This window comes from Rhinoderma darwinii, chromosome 5, assembly GCF_050947455.1.
Source record: "Rhinoderma darwinii isolate aRhiDar2 chromosome 5, aRhiDar2.hap1, whole genome shotgun sequence".
Classification (NCBI taxonomy): domain Eukaryota; kingdom Metazoa; phylum Chordata; class Amphibia; order Anura; family Rhinodermatidae; genus Rhinoderma; species Rhinoderma darwinii.
The window spans coordinates 102,220,881-102,246,072 of record NC_134691.1 but is presented as its reverse complement, the minus strand read 5'-3'; the positions used below and the strand labels follow the sequence as shown (position 1 = coordinate 102,246,072).

General features: G+C 42.0%; 1 protein-coding gene across 1 annotated transcript in view; it reads right to left on the bottom strand.

Annotated features, from left to right (window-relative positions):
* The window catches only part of NPC1 (NPC intracellular cholesterol transporter 1), a 92,614-nt gene that overhangs the window by 46,103 nt on the left and 21,319 nt on the right, over positions 1 to 25,192 (bottom strand). Inside the window, exons 2-7 of the mRNA XM_075826342.1 lie at positions 7,198 to 7,320; positions 6,819 to 6,925; positions 4,940 to 5,115; positions 3,925 to 4,092; positions 2,736 to 2,985; positions 1,586 to 1,662 (exon numbers count right to left, since the gene is read on the bottom strand). Of these exons, the coding sequence (XP_075682457.1) occupies positions 1,586 to 1,662; positions 2,736 to 2,985; positions 3,925 to 4,092; positions 4,940 to 5,115; positions 6,819 to 6,925; positions 7,198 to 7,320 (901 nt within the window). The remainder of the gene's footprint in view (positions 1 to 1,585; positions 1,663 to 2,735; positions 2,986 to 3,924; positions 4,093 to 4,939; positions 5,116 to 6,818; positions 6,926 to 7,197; positions 7,321 to 25,192) is intronic.

Sequence of the window (25,192 nt, the reverse complement as noted above, 5' to 3'; positions counted from 1 at the left end):
CCAGTGTTCAGACCCCTATCCTTCAAACATTTATAGTATTTCTTATACATATATTTATTTTTGGAATAACCGTTTAAAGGCAATGTCTCTTGTATTCCATTAATTTGATTTAAAAGTGTAACAGAGTTTTTTTTCCCCGTAAATCACTAGTACAAGCGTATATATAAAAAAAACAAAACTCTGTAATAAATCTTATTAGAGAAAAAAAATCCTCTCTTTCTCCAATTAAGCAAATCTGCACTCATTCTCCACCTGTAAGCAGGACAGTGTTGGGGGACCCCATAAAGGAGATAGGTGGGAGCTGGGACCCACGTCTATCAGACATTTATGGCATATCCTGTGGATATGCCATGAATGTCTATAATGGGAATACCCCTTTAATATCCGTTTTAAAGTAATGGGCAGTGTTTCTACAATATAAAAATACCTTTCTTTTGCTGGATTCCCCCTTGGTGCTGCTGCTAATATGTGCTGCTGGGGGAGGGGCTCTAAGCAGATGGAGTCTCCTTCCCCCTCTGGCAGCGGACATGGAACTTCTTACTTTTTCTGCAGATGGGCAACATGGGATCCAGAACCATGAACGTGTATACTGTAATGTGTCAGAGATGTCTTCATCTCTGCCCCAGCGAATACAGATTTTAGCAGTGACTTGAGAGGAAATAATGACTGTCAGGGGAGGGGAGTCTGATAAGTGGTGATAAAAATAGGATATATTTAAAAGTTTCTTATATTCACTTGCACAATTGATTTATGGGGAATATATCTAAAAGACTGTTACACTTGAAGAATGTGTTTTCATTTTGTAGCAATTTTCACTTTTTAAAAAACTTCCCTGGGGTGGCCATATTGGTGGCACACGCTTTCTTCCCGTATTGTCGGTATAGACAGTGCAGCGTGCTTAATGGTGGCTGAAATGAACAGAGAAATGTCATAAATTATTGTTGTCCAGGAAGTGATGGAGTACAGCCCCTTCACCCGGGTGATCGATGCATACAGATTCTAAACTGTGTATATAGTGTTATTGTGCACATACACTATAGATAGCCATCAGACGACAGCTATTCCTCTCAATTCCACAGGAGAAGGGAAATAAGCCGCTGCCAGACTCATCTGGCAGCAGCGTATCGTCCACGGGAACAAAAGATTGGCAGACCGGCATACGCATTGGATAGTCGATCGACTTTCATGTAATGTGTATGGGCACCGTTACTATCCTGCCTCATATAGGCCTCCAGCAGTAAAATAGAGCAGTCCCACACCCACCCCATGCTATAATAATGAGACGAGACTACTTATTCTATCCCAGCTTATAGAGGAAAACTGACCCGTGAGCTGCAGAAAACATCAGCCTATTGTTTCTGCTTCAGGGGACAGAGTAAAAACTGGAATATTTCAAGATTTGTTTTTATGTGGATAGACTTTTCCCATCTGGCTTGAGAGTAAAGCAAAAATATAGGAAAACATTTAATATGTGCATTAATAGAATAATTTAATGACTCACGGTGTAGCATACGTGCATCACATTTCTAAGCCTCTGCATGCTAAACAACTGCGGTAGCATTAAAGCTCTACATTTTAGACATACCTGCTATAGGAGTGGCGTTGACTGAATAGGCTAAAGTACTGTCAATTGGCGCGTATTCCGAAACAATATTCTTTTTTCTGTAACAAAAAGAACAAAAAAAAGTTGGCTAAAGATGACCATGCTGAATAATTTCTTACACTGGCTGCTGTAAACCTTAAAGGGACACTTCAGGATTAAGGATTTGGCACAGAGTTTTTGCTACTGTAATAAACACAAGCCACAACAGAACTACCGACCCATCTTGTACTAGAATCACAAAAAACATAAAAGAATAATAGTATTAGAAGGTTTTGCTCCATTTTTGGGGGTGCTTATTTGCTTGAACATTAACTGTAGGATCTATTCTATACCCTACAATGTTATTTTTCATGCTTAATAAGTAACATATGGCAAAACAAAACTTTGACCACGGTAGTTTGATCGGCTGCTAGAACGCCATGATGGCAGAACATAAAGAGGGCATGATATTCATGGAGATATTTTGCTTTTATGGTTTCCACAGGAAATAACACGATCATTTTAGTGGTGTCATTTCCTTAATATTTTAAAGTTTTTTCTGACATATAATGGTTAATAAACTAATAAAGGGAAGGAGAATGCTCTACAAAACTAAACCTAGATTTTCAAAAAACACAAGAAAGCAGGCGAGGGTTAGGCTAGATTCACATCTGCACTAAGAATTTCATTTTTCTGCTCCATCATAGGAGCAGTCAAACAGCGACGGATCCGTCACATGGAGGGAAATTAATCGTACCCAATGGACCCTTTTGACGTATCATGGGTCCTGTCATGGTGTTCATAATTTTACCATAAAAAAAAAAAGCGCAACATGCTGAGCTACAATTCCCAGCAAATATGACGGTGTCTGCAACGGACGGAGGCTCCTCACGGAAGCTCAGACGCAGGCGTGGACAGTTTTCGTAAACATGCGATTCATCAACAGCTGCTATGATTTAGGCGATTGTCATAAATTCATGCACACCACAAGTATCTTTACTCCAGGATCACAGGGGTTAGGTTAATACTGGTCTGGCACCAGACAAAGAGGTGGTCATTTTGAACAGACTGCAGTCCACTTCTAAAATTTGGGATCAAAGAAACAAATAATTGAAGCCAAACTGTAATCCCAACCCAAAGATGGTACACATACCTGTAGCACCAAGCTCCAATGACAACCGCAGAGAAAAGCAGTAAAAACGCAACATAGATTATCCACATGACGACAGCCATTGCATCAAAGCCCCAAATCAGCCATGGCTTTGGAGGTTGTGGAGGTTCAGGTCTGTTCCCACAAACCAGTGTGCAGTCTTGGCAGCTGCAAGGGGCTCCATCTTCATCCACTGACTCATTGCAACCTTTGGTTGCATTGTTCATGGGAATCATTTGCAGGAAGTGCTCATCTGTAATTGCAAGTAATTTTAGGTCAGGATTTCATGTACCGTATAGGTCTCTGAAAACAGGCTCCATATATCAGTCTGGACCTATATTATTATATCAGAGTCTTATATAGACTGTCATAGTGCAGTTTGTTGTTTTCTGATGCTTTTGCAGGGCAATGGTTGGACATCTGAATTGCTTGAAGTGATTATCTGTATTATTATATTGTTTTTGTTTATAAAAGGCAAGAACTCCCTAACATAGTAGCAATTTAATGCTGCCACTATAAGAGGGGTTGTCTGGTTTAAAAAAAAATAATCTTTTTTAAATACATAAAAGGCATTGAGGGTTAATAAAGGAGACCTCTGGCAGATGAGTTCAGGGTACCCGGGTGTAATGTAATGTAATCGGCACATGTGCAGTACAGCCGATCAGACCAGTGAAACTTCAGTGATGTACCGCGCATGCTCCAATTCAGAAGCAGAGGCGCGGGCGCGCCCATGGAGGATACAGGGCCGGGTGTGATCACGGCTTCTACTCTGCCTGGCCCTGTCAATCAAAAAAGGGAGCGAGGGATGGACTGGGGATAGAAGGTAGAGCAGTTTGGAACAACGGTGACGCCCTCGTTGCGTCAAAATGCTAATTTGCATATAAGGAATAAATTGATTATCGCTGCAACAGAGCCACTCAGCTGAAAAATGAAACCAGCGTTGGATTCGGGAGAGGCTACACTATATTACTGTGCTGCTCCTTAAATTTCTGGTAAAAAAGACCAATTAACCTATATTTGGATTTCACACTAGACAGGCTGTAGCTGGTTTAGACCAAATCTTGTTAATGATAATCGAATCTGTTGTTAAAGTGGTCATGGAAAATCTTAGCAGAAAAAAAAAAAAGAAAAAAAAAAATTCAGGGAAGGAGGAAGAACAACAATGCACATAAATGTATGAGAAATGCCGTACCAGAAAATATTGGGGTTATGGTGAAAGGAATCTGTCCGTTATTCTTGTTAAACATGTACTGGATCCAGTTAGTGGCAGTACAGTCTTTGGCTTCTCTACCGCACAATAAACCCAAGGCTTTCACATTACTTGATGGGGCTTCCACATCTTTGCAAGAATTGTACATTGCTGAAGAGGAGAACATTGCAGAGAAAAACAGGAAGAAAACAATGAAATATACATTCTTAAATAATCCACCATCTCTCTGCATAGCTATGAAAACTTCTAAAACTAGTGATCTTTAACAAACGAGTACGTTTTACCCAGTATTTTTGGCATTTCTTAAGTCTGGGATTTTAACAAATAAAAGTAAAAAAATCTAAAAAATAAAAATAACCAATACTAATGTATTAAAACCCCTACCGCTCTAGCGCGGACGCTCAGGTGGTCACCACTGGTCCTTTACATTTACGTTTGTCAGCAATGACGTGCCGTACATCCACGTTACGGTTTCAGCCAATCCCTTGCATGTATGGCATGAGGCCAGTGATGTCACATGGACGTACGGCATGTCATCGCTGACAACAAAGTAAACAAAGACCGGCGGTGACCACCTGAGCTTTGCACTGGAACGGCAGGGGAATTTATAGGCGAGTAATGGTTGTTTTTATTTTTCCAAAGTTCCTGCTGTTAGCCTATTTTTTTTTTAAACTCACAGAATTGTAATAACTAGGTGGAGCAATGGCTGACATCATTGGGGAGAACGACATTAAAGGGTCTATCCCCAACTAAGAACGAAGGCTTACAGGCCTGGGTCTGGCTTCGGCTTCTCTAACCTCTGGCGTTCAGCTGTTATAACCAGGCAAGCTGCTAGTAGTCATTCATTTACCCTGCAAACAGCTAAGGGGAGGTTCTCAAGGGGGAAGAAGCTCAACTGACAACTTCCCTACTCCATGATGATCATATACGCTATGTATGGGAGAAGCCCTTTAAGTCCATGGTAAATAGTGAGGTAGTATCTGTTCATATTACTTACCATTTGCAAAACTCTGCCCAATGAAATACTCCATAGCAGTAATGCTGCTGTTCCCTTTGTGTGGATCTGAGCTGTTATAGGGTATGGTTTGTGTAACATTTAGAAACTCTGACTGTCGAGGACTACAAGTCAACTCACAAAACAAAGTCATTAAATTATAGAAGCAAGAAGGACACCTGAAAGATAAAAAGTTAGTATGGAATTTATGATTTTTTAAATGTTTTATTATTTTTGCTATCACGTCTCTTTAAAACTCCTTTACATATAAATTAACGTGTATTACGTTATTGTTAAGAGGATGGCCTGTCCAGTTCAATCCACTATGATACCTATGCTGCAGTTCAGCCACAACTGATACATGGTTATGCCTAGTATCAGGCCTGGGGTATTCTCTCCTGTGTTTTTTGAGGCATAACACATTCTTTATTGAATATCACCTAACAATTTTTTTTTAGCTTTGCATAATATTGTTTTTTTTTAAACAATTTAAAATAAATTAAAAAAGTTAAACACACACACACTAAAAAGGAGACTTTCAATAAAGAGAAGTCAAAGACACAAATATGTACCTACACTCGGCAACGAATAAAGCCGAACGCATAGCAGAACATGGAAGTGAAAGCACATATTTGACAAAGACCGTGGTTGCCTGGATAGGACTGAGGGTATGTTCACACGAGGGCGTCCGTAACGGCTGAAATTACGGGGATGTTTCAGCCTGAAAACATCCCCGTAATTTCAGCCGTAACGGCATGTGCAGGCGCTTGAACGCCGCGTCAATTACGGACGTAATTGGCGCTGCTATTCATTGGAGTCAATGAATAACGGCTCCAATTACGGCCAAAGAAGTGACAGGTCACTTCTTTGACGCGGGCGTCTATTTACGCGCCGTCATTTGACAGCGGCGCGTAAATTACGCCTCGTGTGAACAGACAAACATCTGCCCATTGCTTTCAATGCTATTGAGGCGCTATTTTCGGACGTAATTCGGGGCAAAAACGCCCGAATTACGTCCGTAAATAGGCCGTGTGAACATACCCTGAGTCTTTAGCACATTTAAAATTGACCTGTCATGTCAGTAACAAAGAATTTTTTTTTTTTTACACAGGACCTGAATCGAGAGAAGGCAGGAATAAGGAGGGGGTGTGGTTTTAGAGAAAAAAGAAAAAGTTTAAAGAGGCTCTGTCACCAGATTATAAGTGCCCTATCTCCTATATAATCTAATCGGCGCTGTAATGTAGATAACAGCAGGGGTTTTTCTTTTGAAAAACGATCATTTTTGAGCAAGTTATGAGCAATTTTAGATTTATGCTAATTAGTTTCTTCATAGACAACTGGGTGTGTTTTTACTTTTTACCAACTGGGCGTTGTACAGAGGAGTGTATGAGGCTGACCAATCAGTGACCAATCAGTGTCCTACACTTCTCATTGTTCCAGCCCAGCCTGATCCACAGCACAGTGTGATTGTGCAGTGAAAGAAGATGGGCTGGAACAATGAGAAGTGTATGACGCTGATTAGTCGCTGATTGGTCAGCGTCATACACTCCTCTGTACAACACCCAGTTGGTAAAAAGTAAAAAACACGCCCAGTTGTCTATTAAGAAACGAATTAGCATAAATCTAAACTATCTCATAACTTGCTCAAAAATGATCGTTTTTCAAAATAAAAACCACTGCTGTTATCTACATTCCAGCGCCGATCAGATTATGTAGGAGATAGGGCACTTATAATCTGGTGACAGAGCCCCTTTAAGTAATGCTTGTCAAAGATTTTATTTTACTATAGAAAAATACTTTAAAAGCTCTACATATTATTTTGTACTATGAGGTAACCATGTACCAGGGGTTGAAAGTACCTACAGGGTTCTCCCCCACTAACCTGGACAAGAACTGTAATGGTAGCTGCAGATTGGTGTTCAGAGTCTTGAGCTGATGTACATCACAACACAAACTGACGTTTCCATAGTACAAGGACGGGCACAGTTCCTGCAAAAATGAGGAAAAATTGAGCTGCTGCAAATCAATGCCAACAAATTATTTTACTTCTTGGTTACTAACATATTAGAACATGTTCATACACGGAGAGAGACAGACAGAGACATACATATACACATACACATAGAGAGCGATAGATATCCCATGGATAGGTGATAAGCTGTTGTGGGGGGGATAACCCCTTTGAGGTTAATAGGTCATATGAACTACCCAAACATGTTGCATGTCTGGCAGGTGGAAATATACAAGAAATGGCAGCATACCTGAAGAAGTTCATGCCCCTCATTTGGCAGGGATATTGGTGGCCCGAGGTATTCACAGTTGTAGCTCTTGCCTTCTGTTAAACGTTCACACTCTCCATACCAGACACAATGTTGGGAAGATACCTATAATAAAGGAAAGACAAAATGTATTTATTTATTTTTTTACCCTGCGCTTGAAATGAAACAATGAATCATGATAAAAACAGATTATACAACATTTTTTCATTCATATACCGTACTTCATACCATATCTTTAACATCTACAGTTTTCAAAAACATTAAGGGAACACTTAAATCCCACATCACATCTTGATGAAGAAAAGATTAAAGTTGAAAATCTTTATGGATATAAATTGCGTAATTCGTTGAGAACAAAATGACACATCAGCGCTCAATGGAAACTAAAATCACCAACCAATCGGCGATTCCAAATCACCACCAAAATCAAAGTAAAAAATTTAAATCCCAAAGAGATCCAATTTGCGCAAATTCGATCCCGGTAAATCATATTGTGACTCAGTAGTATAGCCCGTACGTACGTATAAACCTCCAACAACCTCTGGCCATGTGTGCATGCAATAAAAACCTCAGCACACAGACGACATCCCTGTGCGCTCCGTTTTTTCACTCATTTGCAGAAAATAAAAAAATGAAACTAGAAAGTGATTGCAGACGAGAAACACGGACAAGAACAAATGAAACCAAAATGGACAACACGGACATTCATATAAAAAAAAAAAAAAACGCCTATTTTTTGCAGAGGCAAATTGAGCCCGCTCGTGTAAATAAGGCCTGAGCCACATCAACTATTTTGACACTTCTAATGGATCACTTATTTCCAGCATGAAAAAAACCTGCTTCTAAATTCTGCGTCAAATAATTTGACATAATGACCACTACGACACTCATGATGACGTAAGCCAGCAAAACATTTTTTTTTTCTTTAACGACCGACACACGGCTGTATTAAAATCAATGTACATCTAAGGGGCTATTCACACAGCCATTTTTTAAATGGATGTGAAAAAATAGGACATCTGCATGATCTGCAAAATCGGGTCCCGAACGGATGCAAATCGGCCGTGAAAGGCAGTTTATCACGGCCGATTTCACACCCGTCTGTGTGAATAACCCCAAGGCTACGTTCACACGATAGTAAAAAAAAACAAAAAACACAGCCATTAAAAAGTGACCAACAGTCAGTTTTTCATGGCCATTTGCATCTGTGCGTCTCCAAATTGTCATCCATTTCAAGCCCATCTGGCCGTTTATCATCAGTTTTTCATGGCCGTTAAAAAACCCAAAAACGGATGGATTTAATTTGTCAGGTTTTTTTCTGTCCCAACCCCCCGTAGACACCACAGTGCACCTGTAGATGGTGCTACAGTGCCAAATAGATAGTGCCACGGTGCCCATGTATATATGGCCAGTGTCCACTGTAGATAGTGCCCCACAGACACCCCACACCATGTAGATCGCGCCATTGGGGCTCAGTCTAGGAGCGGAATCCCCAGCCAGAGCGTTGCCGACGCTCTGGCCGGGCATTCCGCTGCTGGAAGAACCCCTGACGTCACTGACCATATATGGACAATGATGTCAAGGGCTTTTCCAAGACAGGAGTCCCAGGCCAGAGAGCTTGCGTTGAAAGCCCTGATACCACTGTCCATATATAGACAGTGACATCAAGGGTTTCACTGGACTCCGCGCTTAAAAAAAAAAAAAAAAAAAAAAAAGCACGCTGTGCCCAGGTAGTCCTCTTGTGAGGGCCAGGATCAGTTTTTAACGGCCATCACAAGGATTGACTACTTTTTTCAGGAAAATAAAGAAACATTACAGTTATAGGTATTTCCAACCTACACATTTATGGACTATCCAAAGGATATGCCATTAATGTATGATAGGCGCCAGACCCAAATCTGGGACCCACCCCTATCTCTAGAAGGTGGATCTTAGGATATTTCTAGAACCCCTATAGAAATGAATGGCCAACTTTCCATTCATTCTCCGCCGGAATGTGGCGGACGGCAACCACTTATCAGGCAGGACAGTGGTTGGGGGACAACCGTTCTGGAAATAGGTGGGTGCGTCACAGGAGGTGGAGTATATGGATATGCCATAAATGTCTTTAGAATAAAAGCAATAGCAGCTGATGAACTTCTGGGCATGGGAGACTTGATATCGGAGCTCACAAAAGCGCTGCTTTAGTAAGAAGTTAGTATATCAGTTATTAGCTTTGGTTTGCTAAATTAGTTTAGGAAAAATATTCTGTGCTCGTACAACCTCTTATTACTACTGTCTTTTACAACCCATGCCATGAACCATTAAATTTCTAAACACATTTCGTTCACATCTGCGTCAGGGTCCCGTTCTGACGGAGCTTCCCGTCAGACCGGGACCCTGACTGAAACAAACGGAAACCATAGGTTTCCGTTTGCATCAACTTTGATTTCAATGGTGACTGATACGGTGCCAATGGTTTCCGTTTGTCTCGGTTGTGCAAGGGTTCCATCGTTTTGACGGAATCAAAACCGTAGTCTATGGTTTCAGTTTGTTTCAGTCAAGGTCCCGTTCTGAACGGAAGCTCCAACGGAACGCCAGAACGGGACCCTGACGCAGATCTGAACAAAGCCTAAATCTTTTAGAGTTATCCTCAAACCTGAACCCAATGATTATGCAAGACTATACCAGGTACACTGGAGGACACCACCTTTCTCCTTAGACATGCACTGTTGTTATCTAGGTAAGCCATCATGTCAGGTCTGATTACACAAGTGTACTATTGAACCCAAACAATCCACAACAATCAGTTCTCCCAAGGTCTAACAAACCAACATGTAAACACTAAAGGCCCTTTTACACTGGCCAATTATCGGGCAAACGATCGTTCATAGGACGCTTGTTGTTGATAATTGCCCTGTGTAAATTGCCCAGGGCAGCGATCAGCAGATGAACGAGCAAACGCTTGTTCACCTTCTGATGGTATAGTTTTAAAAAAGTAAAATATATTTGTCAGCAGCACATCTCCCTGCGTAAACAGGGAGACGAGCTGCCGACATGATGATACTGTATGGTGACGAGCAATCGGAGTAACGACCGTTCGTCCCCATACTAGCTCCTTGTGAAAGGAGCAAACGAGCGCCGATCAACGAGCCAGTACGTGTCGTGTAAGAGTACCTTAAAACAAAAACATTTTTTTTTGAAAAGACGGAAAAATAACTTTACACGATTGTTTCCTCAATGTTAAAGAGGCTCTGTCACTAGTTTATTAATTCCCTATCTCCTAACTAATCTAATAGGCGCCATGATGCGGATAACTGGTGTGATTATTTTGTTCAAACACATTTATTATTTGCAAAGTTATGAGCATTTTTCTAAATAAGCCAATTTGGCTATACTTACCAAATGGGAGGTTACTCGTTATTTTCACTCTGGACAGCATCATACAGAAAACATTACACTGCCCAATCAGCATACAGCTTCTCTTACCCTAACCCTTCCCAGCAACGCAGCCTGATCATATAATATACAGCTTCCATTCCCAACTGGCGATACCTCCGGTTGTTTCACAGCTAGAACTGCATTGGTGCCTAATGAAAGATTAGAATCTCATCTTTCATACGCCCACCACTGTTCTAGGTGGTCCAGAGCCCAAGATATGGCTATTTGAAGTGATGCCCCTTCCCTCTAGCCTCAGGCTCTCACACGGTGTGAAACAGCTTCATGCTGATAGGACAGCGTCAGAGGCTCCACCTCAGGAGAATCGCTGGCGTTGACACCCACTTGTCCAGTATAGCCTCATTTGCATATTTAGAAAAAAGCTCAACTTTTAAAATAATCTTTTTGGGACACAATTTTTTACTAGAATTATCAGTGTGACAGTGCCTATTAGATTCGCTAGAAGACTGGGCATTACTAAACTAGTGACAGATCCTTTTTAAACTATAAAAAGGTCTCATCTCAGAGAGGGTAAGAAAGACTGTGCCCGCGTCTTCTCCTCAGGTTTGTACATTTCTTATAAGACAAGAGGAGAAAAAAAAAATAAAAGAAAAAGGACTGTGGCTGTCAGCACTGGCCACTAAACAGCAATACTGGGGCTGGGAGGGAGTCAGCAGCCTAATGCCTCATGCACACGTCCGTTGTGCCACTTGGGAAGTTTTTTATGGCATCAGAGTGGCACCAGATATTCTTCACGGACCCATTCACTTTAGCAGGTGAATCGGGTCTGTGAAAATGCTCCGAGTCTCCGATCCGAGGAAAGATAGAACCATGTTCTATCTTTCCTCGGATCACTGATGGGACTCGGACGGCGCACACGGTCGTGTGCATGAGGCGCAAGTCATCTCGCTCCCCCTGAAGGCACTTCTCTCTAACAATGAAATTGGTTTCTGTCCCTGTGAGTTAGAGGAGTCAGAGGGGGGACAGTAGTAGCACAGTACTACAAACCCTTCTGACTCCGCTTAAAGGCTGGGTTCTCATGTATCGCAAACACTGCAAAATTTCTGCAACGGAATTCTGTGTGGAAACTCCACAGCATTTACAGTAGCAGCAAAGTCAATGAGATTTAGAAAGTCTCATGCCCACGCTGCGGGGAAAAAAAAACACGCACAAAAGTAGTGCGGAAAGCGTTCTGCGCACTGTGTTTGTCAATTCCACAGCATGTCAATTTATGCAGGTAAAACCACTGCGGGAAAAAATGCAGCGATTCCACAGCAATCTGAGCAGGAAAAACTCACTATTTGGTGCGGATTTCGGTGACAGATTTACCAGCGTTTTTCAACAGATTCTGCTGCAGATTTTCAAAAATTCCTCCATGTGAACATAACCTTCGGGTAGGCTATGTTCCCACACACAGGATATGTTGCAGATTATCTGCAACAGAAAATCTGCAGCAGAATCTCTAGAAAAACGCTGGTAAATCTGTCACAGAAATACGCACCAAATAGTGAGTTTTTCCTGCTCGTATTGCTGCGGAAACGCTGCCTTTTTTCCCGCAGTGGTTTTACCTGCGGAATTGGTATTAAACATTGGCTATAGCAAAGCACCTGCGGATTTCCAGCTTTTTCGCCGAGTAAATGCTGTAAAAACCTTCTGCTCCCCGTTGAAATCTATGGGCTAAACACGCAGCATCTCCGCACAAAACCCGCAGGATAAATTGACATGCTGCGGAATTGAAAAACACATCGCAGAACGCTTTTGTGAATTATTTTTTTTGCAGCGTGGATATGAAATTGTGTCAATCATTCACTTTAATGCTACTGTAAATGCTGCGGAATTTCCGCACAGAACTCCGTTGGAACTCAGCCTAAGGGTGTACTCACGTGGTGTGGTCATTTGCTGCAATTTTTGCAAAATTGGAGCAAATGGGTAAAATTGGGGCTTATCTCTGTCAGAAAAACAAACCCACGTTTTGTTGTGGCCTGAGAATAAACACGCATTTACTTTGCTCTATAGAAAGTTTAACTTCCCTATGGTAAGTTAAAAGGTCTCTAGTTTATAGGAGCATTAAAAAATACAAATACAAAATGACAATCTTATTCTTCCTTATGGCGACTTGGAATAAAAAGGTCATTTTAGAGCAAGTTTACACAGTGCATGTGACAATCAGCAGACCACGCAAGCACGTGTAACCCATGTGGTTATCTCTAGTCTCAGTTTTGCTCAACATTGACCCCGGTAATGATTTGACCCCCTAAACTGCAGAGGTGAGCAATGCATTTTGGACAAGCAAAGCTAATTCTCTCCATTGCTATTAGTTTCCCTTTATAAAAGTGGTTTATGAGGAAACCAAGGGCATGCATGCCAGCGACACGGGAAGTCCGTTAACCCGAGTATCTGTTTTGAAGTGTGAGAGGAAACAGAAGTGCCCACACAAATGTGAGACTAATACACGAGCTCTACGCATAAGGCAACAGTGGATGAAAAACGACAATTTGGGACGACAGTACTGGTTTCCTTCATGGCTGCACAAGAGGTTAAGCTAGGAAATTTGGAACATGGACCATACTCTAACACAAGAATATGTAATTGGCTTTTTCTTTTTTTTAATCTACATGTTGGTGGTTAGGAATGGTGCAGACTATGAGAAAAGGCGAAGTAGCCGCTGCCATATTGTTCTGAGCAGAATCGCTATCTACTTAGTGATCAATAAGTGCGGTGTAAAAAGGAAAGGCTGAGGCAATGCTGTATCCTGTATGTGACCCCGTGACCTGTCAGCTGTCAATGTGACAAATGTTACAGCCTGGAGAAGTTTTCACCTGGAACTGGGCTGCTATGGTAGGGTAGCGCAAGGCTCAGAGGAAAGCAGAGAGGAGTATGTGGGAGAGGCTTTGATGTGACCGCTGGAGGGGGGGGGGGGGGGGCGTCGGGGAGTCCGGCTCTGACTACTATGTGAAGGGAGGGGCAGTCGTGCTAGGACTTCTGGGAGTGGGGGGTTGGGATGGAGGGAGGTTCCAAGACTACTCTAGAAGCGTTGGATCGGCAGGTGGGAGAGAGCGAGAGTTTATCAAGTATGGCAGGGCAGGTCAGTCAGAAGGATATTACTATAAATAACTTTGGGGTTCTGCTAGCTGCTTCTTCCATACATCTAAGGATATGTTCACACAGGACATAAAAAAAGCACTTCTGGCCGGCAATTCGATAGCAATGTCCAAATCTAAATGACAAGTTAGGGCTTCTCTTCCTGAAGCTTCACTTTCACGTTTTTGTTTTTTTTAAAAAGACTATAGGAGAGTAGAGCAGCAACCCTTAGCTCTGCTGTTTTAACGCTTCAGGCTACATGCACACGTCGCGTATTTTGCTGCGGAAAAGACGCACCAAAACCGCAGCAATATGCAGGTAAAAACCCCACCTAAACGTGCATTTTTCAATGTGTGTTTCAGTGAGGTTCTTACGTTTGGATGCGTTTTTCGACGTGATTTCATGCTGCGGGTTTTGGTGCGATTTTCCACAGCACTAGGCAAATACAATTCGCAAGCGGAAACGCAAGGTAAATTGACATGATGCGGATTTTAAAATCCACACCGCAGGTCAATTTAGGTGCGGAAAAATACTGCTGCTTGTACTTGAGATTTCCTGGAATCTCATTGACTATGCCAGTACTGTATCACGCTGCGGTTTTGCCGCATGTAATACACACGTGTGCATTGACCCTTATGGTAGTAGTGCAAACAGAAATCAGTATTTTAGGTGGAGCCATTTATCTTATGCTGAACGGGACTGTGATTTATATGCACAGTCCTGACACAGGCTAGCACCACGCAAGATATGTAGACTGACAGGCTTGTAAACCATCGTGAACCTGAATGCTCTACCGTTTGTGTCAGTCGACCCATTTCCCAAGCACGGATTTAGCTTTTCTGCTTATAAGAAAGAAGAACCTCATGAGAATAAAAACCAAATGACTTCCCCCTAATTGGCAGATTATTTGAGATTGACGTTTAGATTAGGAAATTCCCATAACTGCAGTCACTTGCTTTGAATTGCAGAATTAACATTAGATTTGGAACCCTGCACAAGTGATGTGTGAAGAACTATTCTGAGTTTCGACTAGAAAGGCAGAGAGCTGCTACTTTATCAGCCATTCACGCATGAAGTCAGAATCTGTGTCACAGCAGAGACACAATAGCGTACAATGTAGGACAAAGCCCAATGTCTTCCCTGAAAGAACATACCGTACATGGCCTCGGCTAATACAGAGCACAAGACAAGCTCTGATTTCCAAATAATGCTGTGTGTGTTACAAATCAGTCCCTAAACCTTCGGATCCTCAGCAGCGGGAAGGAGGATAGCAGGAATTGTTTTAGTCACATGCAGAAAAACCCCCCAATTATTTTCACACATTTAGGCCTTGTTCACACAGTGCAGATTTGCTGCAGATTTTGAATTATGAGAGATGCACCATTGATTCTACCTACATAGTATGCCTCAGTAAGTCTGACTGGGAAGTTAAAACACATTTTTCAAACGGTTTGAAAAGTCACTCTGCATATCTGGTGGCCGACCAGGGAGCATCATCGTTGCCTAGTGATGGATCTTGTGAAAGCCGTGAGCGAGGCCGGTATAGGTCATCTAAACGTTGCTACGAGCTGCATTTACCAATATCACTGGCATTTTTAGGTTTACGCGATCAATGTTCAGCAATGATAACCAATAGTTTTATAGTTTATCGCTGATCTTTCTGTGCAATTATTGTCACCATTCTAGAAATTAAAGAGCAACTGCACTCTCACAAAACTTGACATATCAGAAGTTTTGATTGGTGGAAGTCCGGGTGCGAAGACCCCCACCACTGCTGAAACAAAAGGTGCCTAGCGGAGGTCTCTGCACCTTCTGCGGTGATCCCCGCTCCTCGTTAGGCTCAGGACGGCTCATAGACGTTTATAATCTTCCGCTAAACAAGAACCACAGCCAAAAGGTGCAGGGAACTCAACTAAGCGCTTCTGCACCTTTGTTTCAGAGATGGTAGGGGTCTCAGAAGCCGGACCCCCACCAATCAAAACTTCTGATATGTCTCTATGACATATCAAAAGTTTTGGAAAATACAGTTACACTTTGGAACTCTCATAATTAAAGTGTAAACAGGTCCGATTAACACCCGATTCAACTAATAAAACGAATTGCTGTGAATTATTGGGTTTCACACTCACAATAAAATTTCAGTGCAAATATGTTGCGAACCTTACTTTTAGGCATTATTCAGCGTATTATACGTACATGTGCCATGTGGGCACACGGACCTATGCAATTCAATTGGGCTATTCACACATCCGTGGTTTTTCACGCAGCGTGTGTTCGTTACGTGAAAGTCACTGGACGACATCCGTGTGCGGTCCGTGTTTTTCACGCACCAGTTGCTAAAGAAATGAGAAAACAAAAACAGGAACACGGATGTCACACGGAAAGCAAACAGAACTGAAATGCATGAAATATGGTCAGTTTTTTTGCGGATGCAAAACTGACTGGTCTGAATAAGGCTTTATCTACACGAACGTGTGTGTGCCTTGCGTGCGTAAAAAAATGCAGCGTTTTGCGCGCGTTGCAGTTCCGTGTGTCATCAGTGTTTGGTGCGTGTCTGCATTATTTTCGCGCGTATGGCATCCTTATGGCACGCGGTTTTGACATTTACAAAATGAAATGGAGGTGATTTTCTTTTTCCAATCATTTCTTGAGCAACGGTTGCGTGAATCACGCACAGCACACGGATGGGCGTCCGTGTGCGGTCTGATTTTCCGATTTTGATTGCGAATAATCTTCGCTTTAGGCTCTGTTCACATCATTTATTTGCATTATGTTGAAAGGGACTGTTTTTTGTTGTTTTTTTTGTGCTTTATTTCTGGTCAGTTTTACTTTTTAAACAGAATGAGGCAAGCTGCATTTTCTGTCCCGTTGAAGAACCAGACGGATCTCGTTTTAGGTGAAGTCCAGACGCGTTGTCAAAGGTGAAATCCGCTGTGAAAATTTGCAGCATGCTCTGATTTCCGTGTGGGTTTTTTACGCTACAAGTGCTTTTATTGTACTCTACATTGCTTAGGATTTGCTGTGAGGATGCCGCATCAAAAAAAAACGCTACATCTGTACCCAGCTTTAAAGGAACGTTTTTTTGTTCTGTTTTTTTTAATTTTAAGGGGAACAGCAACTTTCAAAAGGATGCAAAAAACCGGGGTAACTTTAGTATAGGTTTGTAAACAGATATTCATATGGCACCTGTATGGATGTTTCTAATGGATTTCCATACATGGACATTATCTGCATTTGTCTATGAGTTCCAAATTAACGAATACACTCTCAATGGTGGATCTGAGAGAGGCCGGCCGGAGAGACCATGACACGCAGCTTCAGTGTTCAAATAGTCTCTGCCATGGGGGGCAGATGCATCTTTATTTATAATCGAGAGAGAAGGTGTTACACTCATACTTCCAAACATATACATACCACATATGGTAAAATACAGAATTCCAAGCTTATGTTAGTATATATATTTAGCAAAATGGATTGCAAGTGTCATTAGGTTTTGTCATGTCAGCCTTTGTATCAGCTGAATATTAGGTCATATACCAGAAGTCTTTGAAACAGCCTACAGAGGGGGATGAGTTTTCTATTCTGAGTTACAACGGTCTGTCATGTTGAGCAATTTTAGGTTCACATTTTATAAAGATATTAAAATATCTTTGACAGGTCTAAGACAGGGGTGGAGAACGTCCGGGCCGCGAGCAATAAGGCCCGCGGGATCATTTGGTCCGGCCCGTCCTCACTCTGACCGCCGATGCGAGTCCACCCTACTCATTCACATTTAGGAGCAGGAGAAGGGGCAGCGGCGGTCTGAGTGAGGTCAGTGCATGCCGGTCCAAGAGTGGATCAGTCTGGTCACCTGACCAGAGTCGTGACGCGAGGTCAGGTGACCGGAACGGTCCACTCCAGTGGCGTAGCTATAGGGGTCGCAACTGCGACCGGGGCCCTAAGCTTGTGGGGCCCACCAAGCCCCCATTGCCACACAGCGCTGCCCACTCTGGTCCTTGCTCCAGAATTCAATGTGCTGTGAGCGGCCCAGCGCAGGGAGGCGCGATGTAGTGATGTCATCGCGCCTGTCTGAACCGAGTCACTCACAGCACAGTGCAGAGGAGGAGAAGGATCTTTTCCACCTGTCATTGGAACAGGGATAGGCAAGTGATAATGTTATTTTTCTATTTGGTACATACATATGGGGGCATTATACTGTATGGGGCAGCTATGGTGGGCATTATACTGTATGGGACAGCTATGGGGCATTATACTGTATGGGGGCATTATACTGTATGTGACAGCTTAGGGTGGCAATATACTGTGGGGGCAGCTATAGGGGCATTATACTGTGGGGGCAGCTATAGGGGCATTATACTGTGGTGGTCAGCTATAGAGGGCATTATACTGTGTGGTGGGCACCCATGGGGGCATTATACTGTGTGGTGGGCACCCATGGGGGCATTCATGGGGTCTGTCGGGCAAGGCAGCTGGGCAAAGGTGTGTGCAGGGTCTGTTGGTGTTGGGGAGGGCCCAAGCTTAATTCTTGCACCAGAGCCCCTGGGCCGCCGCACAGTCCAGTCACCTGCCCTCACGTCAGGGACATGAGGTCAGGGGACTGGACTGGTCCACTCCTGTCACAGCACGCCCAGACCTAACTCTGGCCGCTGCTGCCGCTGTGCCATTCCCTACTTGGCTCCGCCCTCCTTTCTCGAAGATAGGTCAGGTGACGTAAAAGGGGCTTTTTTTCTATAAAGGACATTTAGGATATATCCACAGGATATGTCATAAATATCAGATATATGCGGGTCCCAGATCCATCTCAAGAACAGGGCCCCTAAACATTGTTCTACCTCTTTGTGTTGTGGCTGAAGCTTGTGATTTCCGACCACGAAGAAGAAAACAGCATAACTTGCTGAGCTACGCGGTTTCCGTAAATGCCATTCACTACTATGGGAGTTATGGAAACAGCACAGCTCAGTGAGTTAGGCTTCGTTCACATCTGCACTAGGGCTCCGTTCCGACATTCCGTCTGAGCTTTCCGTCGGAACAGAGTCCTGACAGACACAAACGGAAACCATAGGATTCCGTTTCCATCACCATTGATTTCAATGGTGACGGATCCGGGACAAATGGCTTCCATATGTGTCAGTTGTGCAAGGGTTCCATCGTTTTGACGGAATCAGTAGTGTAGTGGACTACGCTATTGATTCCATCAAAACGACGGAACCTTTGCACAACTGACACAAACGGAACCCATTTGTACCGGATCCGTCACCATTGAAATCTACTGTTTCCGTTTGGGTCTGTCAGAGCTCCGTTCCGACGGGAAGCTCCGATGTAACGAAGCCCTAGCACAGATGTTAAACGAAGCCTTACGCATTTTTTTTCTTCATGGTTGGAAATCAGCCGGAAAACAGAGAGGTAGAACGGGGTTTAGGGGGCCTCGTTCTAGAGATAGGTGCGGGTCCCAGAGGTGGGACCTGCATCTATCTGACATTTATGACCTATCCTGTGGATATATCACAAATGTCCCTGATGGGAAAATACCTTTAACCCTTTCAAGACCGAGCTCATTTTGACCTTCATGACCAGCCCCATTTTCTCAAATCTGACATGTGTCTCTTTATGTGGTAATAACTCCAGAATGCTTTTGCCTATCCAAGAGATTCTGAGATTGTTTTCTCGTGACATATTGTACTTTATGTTAGTGGAAAAATTTGGTCAATAAATTCATTGCTTATTTGTGAAAAACACCAAAATTTAGAGAAAATTTGCAAAAATTATGATTTTTCTCATTTTAAATGTATCTGCTTGTAAAACAGATAGTAATACCACACAAAGTAGTTACTATTTTATATATTCCATATGTCTACTTTATATTTGCATAGTTTTTTGAACATTATTTTCTTTTTCTAGGACGTTACAACGTTTAGAACTTTAGCAGCAATTTCTCACATTTTCAAGAAAATTTCAAAAGGCTATTTTTACAGGGACCAGTTCAGTTCTGAAGTGGCTTTGAGGGCTTTATGTACTAGATAGACCCCATAAATCACCCCATATTAAAAACTGCACCCCTCAAAGTATTCAAAATAGCATTCAGAAAGTTTCTTAACCCATTAGGCGCTTCACAGGAATTAAAGCAAAGTAGAGGTGAAATTTACAAATTTTATTTTTTTTACTGAAATTCATTTGTAATACAGTTTTTTCTGTAACACAGAAGGTTTTACCCGAGAAATGCAACTCAATATTTATTGCCCAGATTCTGCAGTTTTTAGAAATATCCCACATGTGGCTCTAGTGTGATAATGGACTGAAATACCGGCCTCAGAAGCAAAGGAGCACCTAGTGGATTTTGGGGCCTCCTTTTTTTAGAATATATTTTAGGCACGATGTCCGGTTTGAAGAGGTCTTGTGGTGCCAAAACAGTGGAAATCCCCCAAAAGTGAGACGGTTTTGGAAACTACACACCTCAAGGAATTTATCTAGGTGTATAGTTAGCATCTTGACCCCACAGGTATTTTGCTATATTTATTGGAGTTTGTCTGTGAAAGTGAAAATCTACTTTTTTTCTGAAAAAATATAAAAAAAAATTATATTTGCAAGGAATAAAGATTAAAAAGCACCCCAGAACTTGTAAAGCTACTTCTCCCGATTACGCCAATACCCCATATGTGGTACTAAACTGCTGTTTGGACCCACGGCAGAGCTCACAAGGGAAGGAGCGCCATTTGGATTTTGAAGCGCAGATTTTGCTGGATTGTTTTTCAGTTCCATGTCGTGTTTGCAACGCCCTGGAGTAAGCAAAACAGTGGAATCCCCCCAAAACTGACCCCATTTTGAAGACTACACCCCTCAAGGAATTGTTCTAGGGGTATAGTTAGCAGTTTGATCCCACAGTTTTTTTGCTGAATTTAGTGGAATTAGGCCGTGAAAATGAAAATCTACTTTTTTCTGAATTTTTTTTACAATGAATAAAGGAGAAAAATTACCCCAAAATTTGTAAAGCAATTTGTCCTGATTACAGCAATATGCCATATGTGGTAATAAACTGCTGTTTGGACCCACGGCAGGACTCAGGAGGGAAGGAACAATATTTGGCTTTTGGAGCTCAAATTTAGCTGGAATGGTTTTCGGGTATCATGTCGCATTTGCAAAGCCCCTGAGGTACCAAAACAGTGGAAACCTCCCAAAAGTCCCTTTAGGGGACTGAAACGAGCGATCATTAGGTCGCTGGTACAATACACTGCAATACTAATGTATTGCAGTATAATGTCATTTTACAGGCTCCTGTAACAGCGCGATCGCTGTTCCTGTCCGTTAGTCCCGGGTGTCAGCTGTAATACACAGCGGACACCTGCAGAATATGGAGCATGCACAGCGCATGAGCCCGCTCCATAAATAACCCCTCGATCCACGACATGCTATTAAGTCGTGGTGCGCGAAGGCGTTAATGCGCAGCGGATGGTGCAAAGTGAAAATTTAAATTTTCCACTGATATGCCATTTTAATGCACAATATATTGTGCCCAGTTTGTGCCACTGAAGACAAATACCTCATACAATGTTGAGCGGGTTCTCCCGGATATAAAATGTCATATGTGGACGTAAGCTGGTGTTTGGGCACGCTGTGGGGCTGAAGGGAGGGAACACCATTTGGCTTTTGGAGCGCAGATTTTGCTTGGTAACTGTTCTGTTTGTGGTTTTGCTGGTATTTCAGTTATAATGTGGGGGCATATGTAACCTGTGCGGAGAACATCAGGACATAATAAGAGGGTATAATAATGGGGTACATAAATAATAATTTGCAGATATGTGGCCGGTGTCGCACTGATAAATGGCGCCCGATCTTATCCGCTTTTGGAACACTGCACATTTTGCATCGCCATATTCTGAGAGCCAGAACTTTTTTGTTTTTTCTCCAACGGAGCTGTGTGAGGGCTTATTTGTTGCGGGACAATCTGTACTTTTCATTGGTACCATTTTAGGGTACATGTGATTTTTTTTAATCACTTTTTATTAGATTTTTTTGGAAGCAAAGTGACAAAGAAACATAAATTCTGACAATGTTTTTTGTGTATTTTTTTTTTTTACAGTATTCACCGTGCGGTATAAATGACATTTTACTTTATTCTGCGGGTCGGTACGATTACGGCGATACCAGATGTATATAGGCTTTTTATGTTTTGTGGCGATTGCGCAATAAAATCACTTTGATAAAATTATTTTCTGTGGTCACCATATTGTAAGAGCCATAATTTTATATTTTTCTGTCAAAAAAGCGGTGTAAGGGCTTGTTTTTTGCGGGGCGGGTTGTAGTTTTTATTGGTACTATTTTGGGGTACATGCGACTTTTTGATCACATTTTATTCTATATTTTGGGAGGGTTGATGACCAAAAAAAGTGATTCTGACATTGTTTTAATTATTTTTTTTGCGGTGTTCACCGTGCGGGAAAAATAATATTATAGTTTTATAGTTTGGGTCGTTATGAACGCGGTCATACCAAATATGTGTACTTTTTTAACATTTTCATTTTTTTCCTATAATAAAAAGACTTATTATAAGAAAAAAAGCATTCTTTTTTTTTGTAACTTTTATAACTTGTTTTTACACTTTTATAAAACTTTTTTATTACTTTATTTTTGACTTCTTACTTGTTTTACTTGAAGCCTGGCAGCACTGATCGCTGCTATAATACATTACAATACCTAGGTAGTGTAACGTATTATAAACTGTCAGTGTGACGCTGAGAGTCACACTGACAGGAAGCTTATGAGGACCGGCCTCCGGCTGGTTCTCATAGGCTGCTGTGCATGGCAGACCCGGGGGCTGTTATATGGCCCCCGGTTCTGCCTTGTAACCGACTGCAGCACCAGCAATCGGTCCCCGGGAAAGTTTGTTGTAGCAACAAACTTTCCAGTTTGTTATAGCAACAAACTTTACAGTTCGTTGCTACAATACACTTTCCCTGCGATCACATGACCGGGACCTGAACTAATCAGGTCCCGATCATATCTCCGGGACCAGAGGCAGGTGATAACAGCGCGATCCGGGTGTCAGCGCTACTCTGAGACACCCGGATCGCGCTTTGAACACCCACCGTGAATTCACGTCGGCACTGCACAGAGCCCAGCAAGTGCCGACGTGAATATACAGTGGGCGGTCGGGAAGCGGTTAAAGAGGCTCTGTCACCACATTATTATAAGTGCCCTATCTCCTACATAAGGAGATCGGCGCAATAATGTAGGTGACAGCAGTGCTTTTTATTTTTAAAAAAAACGATCTATTTTTACCACTTTATTAGCGATTTTAGATTTATGCTAATGAGTTGCTTAATGCCCAAGTGGGGACGTATTTTTACTTTAGACCGAGAGGGCGTTGTACAGGGGAGTGTATGACGCTGACCAATCGGCGTCATTCACTCCTCTCCATTCATTTAGTCAGCGCATAGGGTTCCTGTTAGATCCTTATGTGCTGTCTTATACTAACACATTAACAATACTGAAGTGTTTAGACAGTGAATAGACATTCCACAGGATATCTATTCGCAATCTCTGCACTTCGTTACTGTTTCTATGGTAGTTACAGCAGAGGAAGCGTGATCTCGTTGTAACCGGTCATTTACCGCGTAATCTCACGAGATTACGCGTCCCCTGCTGTAACTACCACAGACAGAGTAACGCAGTGCAGAGATTATGAATAGACATCCCGTGGATGTTAATGTGTTAGTATAAGAACATAAGGATCTAACAGGATCCCTATGCGCTGACTAAATGAATGGAGAGGAGTGAATGACGCTGATTGGTCAACGATTAGACCAAGTGGGCATTGTACAGAGGAGTGTATGACGCTGACCAAAGTAAAAATACGCCCACTTGGGCATTAAGCAACTCATTAGCATAAATCTAAAACCGCTAATAAAGTGGTAAAAATAGATCGTTTTTTTAAATAAAAAGCACTGCTGTCACCTACATTATAGCGCCGATCTCCTTATGTAGGAGATAGGGCACTTATAATGTGGTGACAGAGCCTCTAAGTGAATTTGTCGGAACAATTTACTGCTGCGAGTTCTTTACAAAACTTACCATTGCAAATAGTGGACTGCTCTCCAGACTGACCGACGCAGTAACAAGATCATCAATACCAGCTAACATCACACGCCTCAAAGAGATGCAGTTCCAGCCATCACATTAGGGGTGAGTTAATTAAATGTTTAACCATATATAGCAGGGTAACTTAAGTTGATAATTTTGTATGGCCCGTGAATGATTTTATAAATATTCAAATGGCCCTTGGCAGAAAAAAGGTTCACCACCCCTGGTCTAAGGAATGAACAGGGCCATCTTCTTAAGAAATTCAGCTTCATTGACCGCACATAAAAACAGATGCACACAGAAGGTCAATGGGTGCCGGGCAACTCTGTCATGTGAATGAGGCCTTTTTTCTAAAACTCTGAAGAGGCCATGGGTGACTGCAGAATTAAAAATTACATGTTGCCTTTTAAAATAGAGTTAATCAACTATATTATTTTAACGGCTATGTAAGCCTTTGAAATAGTTTGTTTTTTTTATAAAAATTTGTGTGTTTGGTGCAACCTTCTAAATATTTTTTACTTTTTAAGATACAGCTGCTTTGTATTCTGTATACAGAGCAGTTGTATCTAGCATGGAGACCTGTATCTGTCAGGTCAGTGGCACGGACTGCTTCAGTGTCAGCGGGTCCTGTGGTTATCAATCAAATCTAAGCTCATTACTTAGATGTGATCGATAAAAGGTGGATCCGACCCGATGTCACTGAACCCGTCAGCCCCGTGCACCTGACAGATACAGGTCTCCATGCTAGATACAACTGTTCTGTATACAGGATACAAAGCAGCTGTATCTCAAAGTAAAAATCATTTTTAAATGAAAAATATTTAGAAAGTTGCAAACACTCAGACATTTTTATTTAAAAATAAATAAATAAAAAATTATTTCAAAAGGTGTACATAGCCTTTATTTGATTAAACCGAGCCAAGTATAACCACTTGAATTTATTCAGACATCACTGAATGATTTTTAAGGAGTTTCAGGCACCGGCAATATTTTCTTAATACTTAAAAAGTTTAGAATTGAAGCAATTCCTTTCACTGTAAAATGTTTACCCAGAGTACTGATGTCTAGAACAGGGCATTAAGTGCCCCCTCTTGTTCTTACATGTTTAATAAGGGACATTGGAATTTTCCATTTCACCTTCACAATTTTATTGCCCTCCGATGTGGTACCAGAAAGGAACCAGAACACATTGCACAGCATTATAAATTTAGTTACAGACAACGCTAAAGCATCAAGTGCATCAGTTGTCCAACCTCTATAGAGGACAATCCTAAAAATCCCAGGAGCTCTACTGCTGGGATTTTATTAAAGAATATTATATCTATCTAGTGTGACTTTAGTCTATGGCTACATGCTAATCTTAATGTACTCTCCAGATCCCTTACAATTATTGCGATTTGTTTTT